We start from the raw sequence: 13,753 nt of genomic DNA, 5'->3' as shown, positions 1-13,753 counted from the left end.
GTGTGTGGTATGTGTGTGTGAGTGGGACTGTGTGAGTGTGTGTATGTGAGTATGTGTGTTGTGTGAGAGTGTGTGTATGTGTGTGAGTATGTGAGTGTATGTGTGTGTGTGTGAATATTATGACTGCCAGTTGGAAAGGCACGTGGACACCAGGTTAGCCTTAACCACCATTCTGAGGTACTGGTATTTCACTTTAAGGAGTTGGCCACTGAGGGTTTGTGGGCAGGAGGATGAGAGAGTCAGATCTGGACCCAGGCAGGTTTGTAAGGGTGGCCCCAGGGAGTGCAGAGATGACAGTGTGGGTGAGGGTCTAGAAAGGCCTGGATTCGGGTGGTGGTTCTGAGAATAAAGAGAAGGGAATGGGCTGTGGAGACTTCAGGCCTTGGATGCTGATTAGATGGGGTGGGGTAAAGAGAAGAGTCAAGGTGTCTCTGAAATTATCAGTTCCAGTGACCAGGATTAAGGAAACCCAGAAGTCTGAAGGACTGAGGGAGAGTTTAAGGAAAAATAAGATTTTAGATGGAGGGCTCAAAGAGACAGTAAATATTATTTAATCCGAACCCTTTCATATTACAGATGAGGAAACTGAGGTCCAAGAGGTGAATGACCAAGAAATCAGTGCCTCTGACTCCACACCCAGCCCCTTTCACATTGTCGCACACTCTTGGAAGACTTAGCTAGGAGAAACCTACACCCAGAGGTACAGGAACCAGCTCAGAGCAGCTTGGGAAAGCTGATTGTCAAATGTTCAGTGTGAGCATTTACACCCCAGAAAGCAGAAAACACCACAAACCAAGGGTTGATTTATTGCTTTGTTGACTGTCTAAGCTTCAGAAAATGAAGGAGAAAATATTAATAATGTATTTAAAACATTAAAATGCCTTGTGTTCCAAACAAAGCCAAAGCAACCAAGATTAGATGGGAAGCAGAAATATGGGAAACAATTTTTACTGCCAATGTTTCTGATAAAGGCCTTATTCCTAAAATATACAGAGAACTGAGTCAAACTTATAAGAATACAAGTCATTCTCCATTTGATAAATGGTCAAAGGATTTGAACAGGAACCTTTTAGATGAAGAAATTAAAGCTATCTATAGTCACATGAAAAAATGCTCTAGATCACTATTGATTAGAGAAATGCAAATTAAAACAACTCTGAAGTACCACATGTCACCAGTCAGATTGGCTAACATGTCAAAACAGGAAAATTATAAATGCTGGAGAAATGTGGGAAATTGGAACACTCATGAATTTTTGGTGGAGTTGTGAACTGATCCAACCATTCTGGAGAGCAATTTGGAACTATGTCCAAAGGGCAATCAAATTGTACATACTCTTTGATCCAGCAATACCATGACTAGGGCTGTATGCCAAAGAGATCATAAAAATGGGAAAAGGATCCACACAGACAAATATATATATATATATATAGCAGCTCTTTTTGTGATGGCCAAGAATTAGAAATTGAGGGGATGCCCATCAATTAGGGAATGGCTGAACAAGTTGTAGTATATGAATGCAAAGGAATACTATTGTACCATAAGAAATGGTGAGCAGGCAGACTTCAGAAAAACCTGGAAAGACTTATGTGAACTGATGCTGAGTGAAGTGAGCAGAAGCAGGAGAATGTTGTACACTGGAACAGCAACATTGTTCCATGACCAGCTATGACTGACTTAGTTATTCTCAGCAATAAAATGATCTCAGACAACTCCAAAAGACTCATGATGGAAAATGCTATCCACATCCAGAGAAAGAAATATGGAGTCTGAATGCAGATTGAAACAGACTTCTCTCTCTCTCTGTCTCTCTTTCTGTCTCTCTGTCTCTGTCTCTGTCTCTGTCTCTGTCTCTGTCTCTGTCTCTGTCTCTCTCTCTCTCTCTCTCTCTCTCTCTCTCTGTCTCTCTCTGTCTCTGTCTCTGTCTCTCTGTCTCTCTCTGTCTCTGTCTCTCTGTCTCTCTGTCTCTGTCTCTCTCTGTCTCTGTCTCTCTGTCTCTCTCTCTGTCTCTCTGTCTCTGTCTCTCTGTCTCTCTCTCTGTCTCTGTCTCATTTTTGGTTTGTTTTCCCCTTTTGTTCTGATTTTTCTTTCACAACATGACTAATGTGGAAATATGTTTAATTTGTATGACTGTACAAGTATAGCCTGTATCAGATTGCTTGCCATCTTGGGGAGAGAGGAGGTAAAGGAGGAAGAAAAATTTTGGAACCCCAAATCTTATAAAAGTGAATGTTGAAAACTCTCTCTACATGTAACTGGGGAAAATACTAAGTGGAAAATTATTTTTAAATGCTTTGTGTTCATTTTTTAAAAAAGAGAGCTGATTGTTCAACATTTATCAGCACACCCCTGACTGAAGTCTATCATAAAATTTTAAAATCCTGCCAGAACATTGTTCAGCTGATTGCTCATTTATTACACTGTTCCTGTGGAATTACCCTTATAATGTCATTTCACCTAATGTTGCATTTTCATAAGACCAATTAGCAGCATGAAAAAGGGCCTTGCCTGGATCCTCTCAGCATGGGGAGTGATGCAGGAAGCAGTGAAAGGTTTTGGGCAGAAGAGTAGCATGAAGAAGGTCTTATTTTAACATGTCCATTGAAAAGACGTATGTTTCTTCTGCTATAAAGCCTTCCAAGATACTTCCAGTGCCAAAGTTCCTTCCCCTTTTCCCCTCCTGTTGATCTACTACTACTTCTTTAGGAGTCTGAACCTAGGATTTCCCAATGTGGAATCTCCCTCCACCAGTAGAGATCAGCAACTCATCATGTCTAACTTCTCATCTTAGAGAGTGGCCTGTGGCCGGAAGAGGCTTGTTCCCAAGGCTGCTTCCTTCTGTACACCGCCCTTGTCTCCAGTGGTATTCTCTGTTGAATGATAATTATTTCTGACCATCTTCTCTGACCTATCAAGATTGTAAGTCCCTTCAGGAAAAGAATCATGTCTAGTACATACAGGTATTTCCACCTGGTGCCTACACAGACCTGGAAGACAATAGCCTAAGAAATGCTTTTGGGACAGACAGTGAAATGGGTGGGAGGTTGTCGTAAGAAGTGAGGAAGCTTAGGGCAGAGACTGACTGGGCATCAAGTTCAAGGTGGGGAAAGGCCTGAGAGGTGGGCAAGTCCCTCAGGTTCCCACCTTAATCTGCTATGTCAGTGACTAGTCCTTGACTGGGAGAAGGAGGGTGCCCCTGATGGAGACAAGTTAGTCAGGAGGAGAGCTGCTCTGCTGTTAGACATGGTGAGTTGGAGCTGATGGCAGGATACTCAAATCATCCTGTTCTCTGGGCCAGGAGTATTACTGGTGAGCAGTTCTCCCTCCCCATGCTTTAGCATCCAAGATGAAGAATATAGGGAGGTGTTTATCTAAGCCAATAGCTGTGCTGACCAATTATTTGTCCCAGCTCTATACTATTTTTATTTGAGAAATGTTGATGTGATTTTTCAATATGTCTCAGGACCACGGATAGAGACCCACAAGGCAATCATCCAGTGACCCACCCGTCAGCCAGCTGTTAGCCAGACTGGCCCTTGGACGACAAATGTGGTTTGTTGTTGGCATCACACCTGAAGGGCATGGCCTTCCAGGATCTCTGCTGTGACTTTCAGGAAGGTCCCCATACCCTAGCCTGAGCATGAGAGGAAAAGCAAAGATTGTCATCCAAATGTCGGACTCTTATCTTGAGATGCATTAAGACCAGTTTGGGTTGGCAGCAAGCTATGCCATCTGTCGTAGAAGCAGCCTTGCCAAATGGAGATTCCACTACCATTAGATCACAATGCACTTTCACTTCAAATTCACTTTCAAGGTGAAATGGAGTCTAGGTATTTATTCCCACCCAGAACCTGGAGCTTAGGCACAGTAGCAGAGTCCTGGCCACAAGTCAGGAGCTGAGATCTGTAACACAAGCTGACATGGAATCCACATTCATCAGGATGGGGGTGAAGGTGGGAACTATTGGATACAAACAAATCAGGATCAGCTTCTAGGCTCTGTTTTAAGAATTCTCTTTCCTTCAAGATTGAATCTCACATGATTATGAGACCCATGAAACCATCATTTGACTAGGTGGTGGAAATGAGTTATTGTATAAAATTGGTTCACTTGTTATTCCTCCCTGAAGATAATTCTGGCAACATTTTGGCATGAAATTCAGGAATAATTTAAATTCTGCAAACAATGAATAGACTTTGCTGGACAGCAGTTATTCACTTTATTTTAATTTCCAATGTCCAACAGTCCTAAGATCAAGAGAACCCAAGGACAATCCCTTTCTCCAGACCATGGGCAGCAAATCCCTGGTAGGACGTTAAGAAGAATCTCACTCAATGGACATGTACAAATGGGCTGCAATCTGCACCACTGGAGGGAAGATGCTCTGAAACAATTTCACAATCCATTGAGGCATTGGGATATCAAACTCATACTGAAATTAACAAAGCAAAATCTAGATTTTCTTCTTAAAAGACAGATGGTGAGTTACTCTTTATGTTTCTGGTGGAGTATTTGCCAGATATAGAAGCCACTGTGACAGCTAATTAACCTAATCCTGCAGAATTCTGTAATGACAATTATGGGAAAAGGTGAAAGTAGATCATTAATTAAAGCATCTTGGGGCCAATCAAGCTGATAGTTAAGAGCTAGACGATGCTAGGAAGGAAGCTAAATTTTGAAATTTCATTCTGCCATGAACTTGACCCCAATTTTCCAATAATTCTCCTTGCTCACTTCCTTCAATGTCCTCCTAATCCAGGAACTCAGAGGAGCTCTCACCACAGTCAAGGTTTCTATTTGTTGCTCTCTGGCAATTTGGATTTACAATTTAAAAGCTGCCTTTGTGCTAATAGGAAACCTTTTCAATTTAATTGTTTCAAGAATTTTGAGACACACTGAAGAGAATGGAAGCCAGTTGTGTGTGTAAGAGACTTCATATATTAAATACTGAACTAGAGCTTTTGAGTGAGTATTGAAAGTGCTGTCCTGGAAGTCAGTTGGGTCCTTTTGGAAATCGAAGGCCTTCTTCTCACCAACAACAATGACATTTCCTTGTTCTTGGGGTCTTTCCTAAATAGGGCCGCTAAGTAGGGACTCGCTATGGGCCCTCAGGTAATCATCAAGCATTTAGTGGGGCAATGTAAGACTCGGTTTAGACTGAGGTTGAATTCAGTCCATTGGCCCTCCCTTCCCCCTCCTTTGTTGGGAACCATTTGTAATTATCTGATTCTATGGTGAATTAGAATCTTCTCTGGTCTATGAATAAAACTTGGAGTTGCCTTCTTCTTGAACCCAAGGCCAGCCTTCCCATCTTTGTGAGTATTAAAGTGTCTAAGAATTAAAATGGCCCTTTGTACATGGGGAAAACTGATCTGGGTTACTTAACCCTGGACTTTGGGTTTCCAATGCCTTTTCATAGCTCTGTATAAACCACATCCCAGGACAGAGCCTGAGCTAGGACAAAAGTCAGGTCTTCTGAATCATCAATTTCATAAAGAGTGCCCCCAGGGGTGGACCAACAGAAGGACATGACCAAAGTCATTGAGAATGAGGTAGGGGTGGGTGGTGAGCACCCTGGGAAAAGAGATCTTCAGCTTGGAGTATGGTGCCTGGCACATAAGGAGGCTTGATAAATGTTTGTTGGATTGAAGTGAACTCAAGTGCATCATGCCATAGGAATGAGTGCCTGTACCAAGAGCGAAGAGGAAACGTCCAAGATTGGGTGGTAGACATCTCATGAGCTCCCAAGGGCAGGGCCATATCCACTCGAGCCCTCTGCCATGCCTCGTATATATCTTCTGTTTAGAATCATAGTTTTATCCTTGCACACAGTAGATTCTTAATAAAAGTGTTAAATTGAATGAGAATTTACTTTTATAAGCAATGTGCCACAATAGAATAATGGGAAATCAGTCTCATACTTTCTGTTTGAACTTCCCATTTCTCAAGGGCCCATTGCATAATGACCTTATCTAGTCATCTACAAGCTCTTTAATGACAAGTACTGCCGGTAGAGCCAGGGGTGATATTTGAAAATTTGTAGTACATTGGAATTTTTCTATAGGCACTCTAGGAAGCCCAGAGACTTTTGATCAGCAAATAAAAATTCATTAAAATGAAAGAAATATCCTATCTTCTGAAAAGAATAACCCCTCTCATTTTAGAGATGAGATAAATTTGACCCAAAGGACAGAAGTGATTTTCCCAGGGTCCCCACAGGCACTCTTCCTCTTATCTTGGAATACCATAAAGCATCCCCCTTATTTTGGACCATAAAATTCCTTATCTCCCTCTTCCTCATAGGTCATAGAATCTCCCCTGTCTGCCTCATCTTGTCCTTATAAAAACAAAGCACCAGTCCCTCTGTAAATTGCTAGTCCTTCTTCCAGGGCTAGCCTGCTGCTTTTGCATCAATAAAACTCCCCTTGGTTAGGAGAAAATCATCTAAGTGAATTCTTTGACACCTGAACCAGCCCTCTCAACTCTAAATCTCAACACATGGGTCATCCATGGGTCGTGGCTCAGTTTCATGAAATATTGTGAAGTGTTATGTAATTGCTATTATTAGGGGACACAGGAGGTCACAACACATTTCAAACAAGGAATTACACCAGAGAAGTAGCAAGAAACAGGACAGAAAGAGAGGAGAGGCTAAGCTGTCCCTAAGAGATGACCAAGAGCTGCCCCCCCCACCACCACACTGCATTGCTCTCCTGGCGATGTCATAGGGGGGACCCCAGCGCTTTAGGGGCTGATGACCTTAGGGAAGATCACAGACAAGAATCATAGGGTGGGCAGGCGCGGACAGGTGGGGTGATCTCTATCGACCTCTACTGTGGTTGCCGGATGAGATCATCACAGAGTCATTTGAGGATGGATCCATTCTTAATGATTAACAATGTGTATTCATTTGGTTAGAAAGGTCTTATTTGAAACATTGAGAATAATTGACAGTTTACCCATGTGCTATGGTTTTATAAAGTAATAAAGCCTTAATAATACAAAATTTAATCAGGGTTGCCTGCTATTAATTTTTTTTATAAAGTCCAGCTATTTGATTTTCCTGCAGAATATTAGAAAAATAAGAGTCCTTTCCAAATCGTCCAGCCTGGATTACAAAATCCAATTAATCACATCACAGCCAAGAGACGAAGCGGGAACTGTTAAAAGGGACACTCTAGACATAAAACCACCCAAGAGTTTCCGTATACGTTACCGTTTCTTAAAAATGACCTCCGGGACTGTCCACCATTGAGGGGAGGTAACGTCCTTTTCTCTTGGCCCACGAAAGTGTCCCATTTCACCTTCTCTGGTCCTCCCAGTTCCTTGACTTTTTGTAAGCAGCTCTCGAGATACTCCACTGGGTCATCGGGCTTGTAACACATCAAACCATTCAACAGACTCTGAAAAGCAATGAACAGACCCCAGGTATGTTTGTTAGCAACAGCCTTCATTTCTGTGGTTAGATACATGCTCCCATAGAATGGCAGCTTCTCGAGGGTAAGGTCTGTTTCTTTTTGTCTTTGTATGCCCAGGATGTTGCACTATGCCTGCCTAGCATGGAGGAAGAGTTTCATAAAGCTTTGCTGATTGAATACACCGCTCTCAGGCTTGCCGATTATTTATTTAGTCTGGGTTTCTTTTTTGTTGCTGTTGCTTTTACTGGGTGAAAAAAATGAAAAGATGGGGGCAATCTAATCTACATTATTAGGTTCACCGCAATACCTGGATGAACCATTTCTCAATTCAGTATTTTATTTTGTCTACAGACAGTTTGAATGCCTATATTTTCAGCCTATTGAGCCCTTGTGTGAAGATAGTATAATAATTTAAGAGGATTTTTCAATTTGACAAGAAACCCGGCTCCAAATACCAAAGCTGGCTCTCAAAAATGGTCCTCGAGCTTGAATTGTGGCAGGCAGATGTTGATAGCATGGGAGGAACATGGACCTGGAACTCGAAACCCCGCCCCTTACCTTCTCGATAAAAGGCTCACTTTGGACTCACTCTGGGGGTGACTTTTGGTTCTAGACTGATGGTCCCACACCCCTCCGCTCCCTCCCCCACCAATCCAGGTCTTGTGTGACAGACCCGGGCTAGAGCAGAGAACTGACAGACTTGTGCTGGGAACTGTGGCCTTAATGGACTCCTGCAGTGAACTCGAGTAAAGGTCATAATGACCTGCATAGGGTGCTTCTGGGTGCTCGAGGCACCTGCTACGCCTTGGTGTCTCTGAGCTCGGCAGGGGCAAATGCACGGCCTGCCCAGGGGCACCAAGGCAAGAATGACCCAGGGGGCCTCAGACTCGGCTCCCTCTTGAGCTCAGCCTCTTCCCACTTCATGACATGGGTGCATGACTCCTACATTAAGGACCCATGGTCCCCTGGGAGGTATGGCCCTTTGTGGTGGATAACTTAAGAGTGTGTCATGGGACTTAGGGGTGGTGAAGTGGTGAGGCCGCTGGACTTGAGTCCTGAAGCCACCAATGAAAATCATACCTCAGAAATGTGTTGCCTCAGCAGCCTGGGGGCAAGTCACTTCACATCTGTCTGCTTTGGTTTTCTCACCTGTAAAATGGGGATAGTAAGAGTACCTACCTCCCAGGGCTGTTGAAAGGCTCTAAAGAGATATTTTAGGTGCCTTAAAGCACTGTGTAACTGAGCTCTTACTAGTGTCAAACACATCTCATCTGTGCATTCCATGGAACTGATCGACCTCCCTATGCACCATCACTGCTGTTCAGTGGGACACAGTATAGGGAAGAGTCAGAATTTGGAGATGGCCAGGGTTCGACTCCTGGTTTTGTGACATTGAGCATGTCCCTTTGATCTCTTTCACCTTCTGTAAAAGGAGGGCTCACCTCATAGAGGCCCCTTCCTGTCATCCCAGGACTTTGGCTGCCTCCAGAGGTCACTGCCTGGTGGAAAGGGTGCTGGCTTGGGGTTGGCACCTGCATTGGAATCCTTGCACTGCTGGCAAAGATCCTGCATGATCTTGGGCAGATTTCTTCCCTGGGCCTCAGCTCTTCATTTATCAAATGAGGGGTTTGACCCGGGTGAGCTTTAAGGTCCCTGACAGGTGGACATTGAAGAGCCTGTGCTCCTCTCATATGATACTATCCCTTAGGTCAGGTAATTTGCCTGGACTTTGTAAATGGGTAGATTTGCCTTCTAGTCACTTAAATCCAGAATTTCCCTCCCCTCCTTCCTATGTCATGCAAGCCAATTCAAGGTCAGTTTGCAATAATACCTCCAGGTTTAGAGGTGCCTAACCCAGTCCAGCCTTCTCATTTTAGGCCCAGAGCAGAATCAGGATTTGCCCAAGGCCACTCCGACAATACCCAGCACTAACAAATCACAACAAATTCCATCTGTTCAGCTGGTGAGCTGAGTCCAAAATTTATAGCACTGCTTTGTGTGTGGCAATAACAGCCCCTAGTAATGTTGTACATTGTAATGGCATCCTTCGACCCAGACCCTCTTCTCCGTGATGGTGACTTCTCTCTCTCGGGTCATGGCACCTCTTTGCCCTCATTCTCTCCCTACCTGTTTGACCACTCTTCTTTGTCTCCTTGGCCAGATCTTCCAGGTCCCACCTCTAACCCTGGGGGTTCCCCTAGCCTGAACTCTGTTCCCTCTATGCTAAAGCTCATCAGCTCCCAAAGGTCCTAACATTATCTCTATGCAGATGACTTTCAGACTCTTGGGTCCAGCCCCAGCATCTCCTAATCTCCAATCTCACATTTCCAGTTACCTTTAGCCATTGCATACTCAACATGTCCAGAACTGACCTCATTATCTTTCCCCTCAGGCTCTCCCTTCTTCCATCCTTCCTTATCACTCTCAAAGGGACCCCCACCCTTCCAGTCCCTCAGACTCCCCAGCTGGGAGGCATCCTTGACTCTCACATACTCATCCCCTCCCCCCTTAGTCATCCCTAAGGCCTGTTGATTTCACCTCTGCAACATCTCTGGAATATGCCCCTTTTTCTCCTTGGATGCTGCCCCCACCCTTCTGCAGACCCTGATCTCCACATTCCTGTACTATGGCAATGGCTGCTGGGGGTGGGGAGGGATGGTGTCTGCCTGCCTCAGTTTCTCCCCACTCCAGTCCATTCAGCCACCAAAGTGATCTCCCTAAAGCATCTGCCAAATAACCTCACCCCCCACCCCAGTCTCCCTATGGCTCTTAGGAGCAAATACAAAATTCTCAGTTTGAGCTCTAAGCCCTTGATAACCTGGCCCTCCCCTCCTTTTGCAGGCTTCTTAGACCTGGCTCACCTCCATGCACTCTTGGATCTAGTGCACAAGCCGCTCCAGACTCCAGGCATTTCAGTGATGTCCCTCATCCCTGGTCCTCCTGCCCTACTCAGCTCTGCCTCCTGGACCTCCCAGCTTCCTTCAAGGCCCAATTGAAAGCTCATCTTCTCTAAGGTGTCTCCTTCACGACCTCTGAACACTAAGGCCTCTCCTCCGTGGTGATTTCCAACGTGTCGTGTATGTACACACACATCCCCGTATATGTGTGTGTGTGTCTGTCTCTTGTTTGAATGTCATTGCTTACACGTAGTGGCCCCATTAGACAGTGTGCTCCTGGAGGGCAGGGACTCCTTTGGCCCTTCTTTGTATCTATCTCTGGTGCCCAGCACTGAGCGAGAGCTTAATAAACACTTGCTGACTGCCAGAGGAAATCCAAACTACGTGTGATTGTCTGAAGCGTATAGTACATTTCTAAAATGTTGACTAAGTTAATACCCCCCCCCACCCCCCCCAAGCCCGTCTGGGTCTCAATATGAGACTCCTCGCTGGCCAAACTCTGGGGCTCTCTCCTTCTCCAGCAGCAACATCAGCTCCTGTGCCGTGCATTTAGAAACAAGTGGTGCAAAGTGCTTTGCCTGGAAAGCGCTGGCTCCATGGGAGCTGTTGGCAGTGGAGCCCTGGGTGGACCAGCCCTCTCTCCAGCACTCTGTGGTTCAGCCAAGCTGCCCTTCCCCGACTCTGCCAAGCCTGCACCTGCCTGTCGTTAGGGGTCGCCTAGGCCTGTGAGGTACACCCCCTCTTAGAACATCTCATCCCTTCCAGACTTGGCTCACGAATCACCTTCTGCGGGAGGTCTTTTCCTAAGCTGGGCTCTACCCCACTAGAGTGCCCCACCCCCATATTACCTTGCATCTATTCTGCAAGTGCTTATATAAGATATTGTGTTGTTCATTGATTGACTTTCCTGTTAGTTGGCTTACTTATTAGAGAGCAATACTGTGTGTTGGGGCTGAGAACCTGGCTTCCAGCTTCGGGTCTGGAGAACCTGGCTAAGTCACTGGACCTCAGTTTCTTCTGATTCTTATGAAGAAGGGTTTGCTTCCCTGATTTCTGGCAGCATAGAGTTAGAACTTAAGGGCCCTAAGAACTTATCCAGTCCAGCTCCCTCCTGGCATGGATGAGAAAATGGAAGCCCAGGGTAAGGCCAGTGTCTTACCCAAGGCCACTCAGATAGGCAGTGGCAGAGCAAGGATTTGAACTAGACCCCCTTTGCATTGTGCCATCCTTCCTTTAAAGTTCCTCCCAGGGCTAACTCTATGATTTGTGAGGAGCTACTGAAGATTCAGTGGGATAGGGTCAGACTTTATTTGTTATGAAGGTCATTTCCACAGCTGTGTGGAAGATGAACTGGAAAGGGAGAAAGGAGAGGAAAGGAGACCAATGAGAGGATTGTTTCTGTAATCCCAGCAAGAGGTGGCCAGACTCTGAATCTGAGTGGTGAAGAGATTGGATAGGATACATACTGGGAAGGTAGAATTAACAGGCTCAGGGTGGTAGGTTCTCCATTCTTGGAAGTCTCCATCCAATCATTCCCAGCATGCTAGATTCCTTTCACATGTGAGCTGGACTGCACATGGCTCCTAAAGCCCCCTTTTCACTCCCAAATTCTGTGACTTTGCAATCAACTTACTGACTAGAGGAGTGTGAAGGAGAAGGAATTGCTGATCTCTATGGTTTCCAGCCTGGCTGACTGGCAGAATTGGTGGGGTTTCATTCTTTGGACTTGCATCCCTGGTGTCCAGCACAGGGTCTGTCAGACAATAGATTCTTCATAAACATTTGTTAGTGGTTTGATCGGATGATCACGCTTCCTGGGGAGTCGGGCAGACTAAGGTTCAAGTCCATTCTCTGTGGGACCCCTGGGCAAGTCACTTAACTCCCATGTGCCTCTCCCTGGGATAGAGCCACCAAAAGACAGATTTCCTCAGGCTGGATGGAGCTGTCTACTCCCAGGAGCTCACTGACCCTTCAAAGTATCATGTGTTCCACTTAGGAGATATTTTTACCCCATATTAGAAATATTTGGGGAGAATTTAAGAAAGTTTCCATTTACAAGTAGCCTAGTATTTGAATTTTAACATATTTGTTTATTAATTTGTTATACTGATTAATCATCGTTCAGAACCTTAGCACCCAGTCATCCCTCCATGATGACTAACCCTAATTCCAACTCCAGCTCTATGCAACAGGCTTCCTTCCATTTTCACCCCAGCAAAACCTCACAGACTTTAGGAACAAGCAGCAAGTATGACTTCAGAATGATTTTATTTCCAATATGGAGAAAAAGGTGTGTGTGTGTGTGTGTGTGTGTGTGTGTGTGTGTGTTTGGCAGGAGAAGCAAACTGATTTCTGATGGAAGTTACCAGCACCCTCCCCTTTCAGATAACCTCCATCTAGTATGTAGGGATCTTGTAGGGACCTAGCTATTTACATGCTGTCCCCCTCCACCATCAGACTATAAGCTCCTTGAGGGCAAAGACTGCATTTGGCTTGCTTTCTTGGTAAGTGTTTAATAAAATGCTCTGACTGAATAGGAGCTGACAAATGCCCATCTTCCTCCAAGTTCTTCTGTCTCGTCTCTCCCTCTGTGTCTTTTCTCTTTGCTTCTCTCTCAGTGTTTCCTCTTTCACCTCTGGTACTGAAAATGCTATTATTTGAATTGAACACAAAGCACCAGGAATGGAAAATAGTCCAATCCCTCTTCTGTCTGGATAGACTGAATGAGAGGAGGCATTAAAGGCAGGGAGCTCCGGCAGGGGAAATCAGCTGCCTCTGAAGGCTAATAGGAAACGTGCTCAGGAGTTCATTCACCAAAATCGAAGGAGAGAGCGAGCGAGCAGGCTGCCTGCCTGTCCGCCTCTGCCAGGAGAGGGACCAGAAGACTGAGAGGGAAGCTAAGGCTCCTCTCCCCCTTCTCGCTCTCCACTGCCCCACCCCCCTCCCCAGCAAATCTAGCAAGGTGGGCGGCTGCTTCCTTCTGTCCCTCTCCCCACTTCTATTCCTCCAGTGACTATTTATGACTGTTTCTCCCTGACCATCCTAGAACTCTACTGTCGGCCCTCCAGTTTATATTTCCGAAGTGCCTGCCTGCTGGGTAGTGACCACATCCACGTGAGGTGGGGATGGGACTTCTACAGGAAGAAGGCAGGGGAGAGCCTGGCTCTGGAGAGGGAACTTGGTCTGCAGAATGCAGGTTCCCATCACACCCTCGGGCAAGGAGAGGAGCTGAGCAGTCCGGAGCGGGAGGCAGGTGTGGGGGGTGGGGAGGGTAGGATGTTGTGCCTCTGGGAAGCCATCCCCAGCACTGCTGTGGGAACTGGGGCCAACCACGAGCCCCAGCCATGAAACTGCCCAGTCCAGCCCAGCCCAGCTGGTGAGCGCGCGCGGACACACACACACACACACACACACACACACACACACACACACACACAC

The 13,753-nt window shown here is 45.7% G+C and overlaps 1 protein-coding gene across 1 annotated transcript in view; it reads right to left on the bottom strand.

The window, feature by feature from the left end:
- Positions 1–13,753, bottom strand: part of AK5 (adenylate kinase 5) — a 234,631-nt gene that overhangs the window by 219,864 nt on the left and 1,014 nt on the right. The window contains exon 2 of the mRNA XM_069102249.1: positions 7,217–7,403. Coding sequence (XP_068958350.1) covers positions 7,217–7,403 — 187 coding nt within the window. The remainder of the gene's footprint in view (positions 1–7,216; positions 7,404–13,753) is intronic.

The sequence above is a fragment of the Petaurus breviceps genome, unplaced genomic scaffold (assembly GCF_028583685.1).
Source record: "Petaurus breviceps papuanus isolate PSGF00001 unplaced genomic scaffold, PetGlider_PUasm1.0 545, whole genome shotgun sequence".
Classification (NCBI taxonomy): Eukaryota; Metazoa; Chordata; class Mammalia; order Diprotodontia; family Petauridae; genus Petaurus; species Petaurus breviceps.
This window is presented reverse-complemented; position numbering and strand designations above follow the sequence as displayed.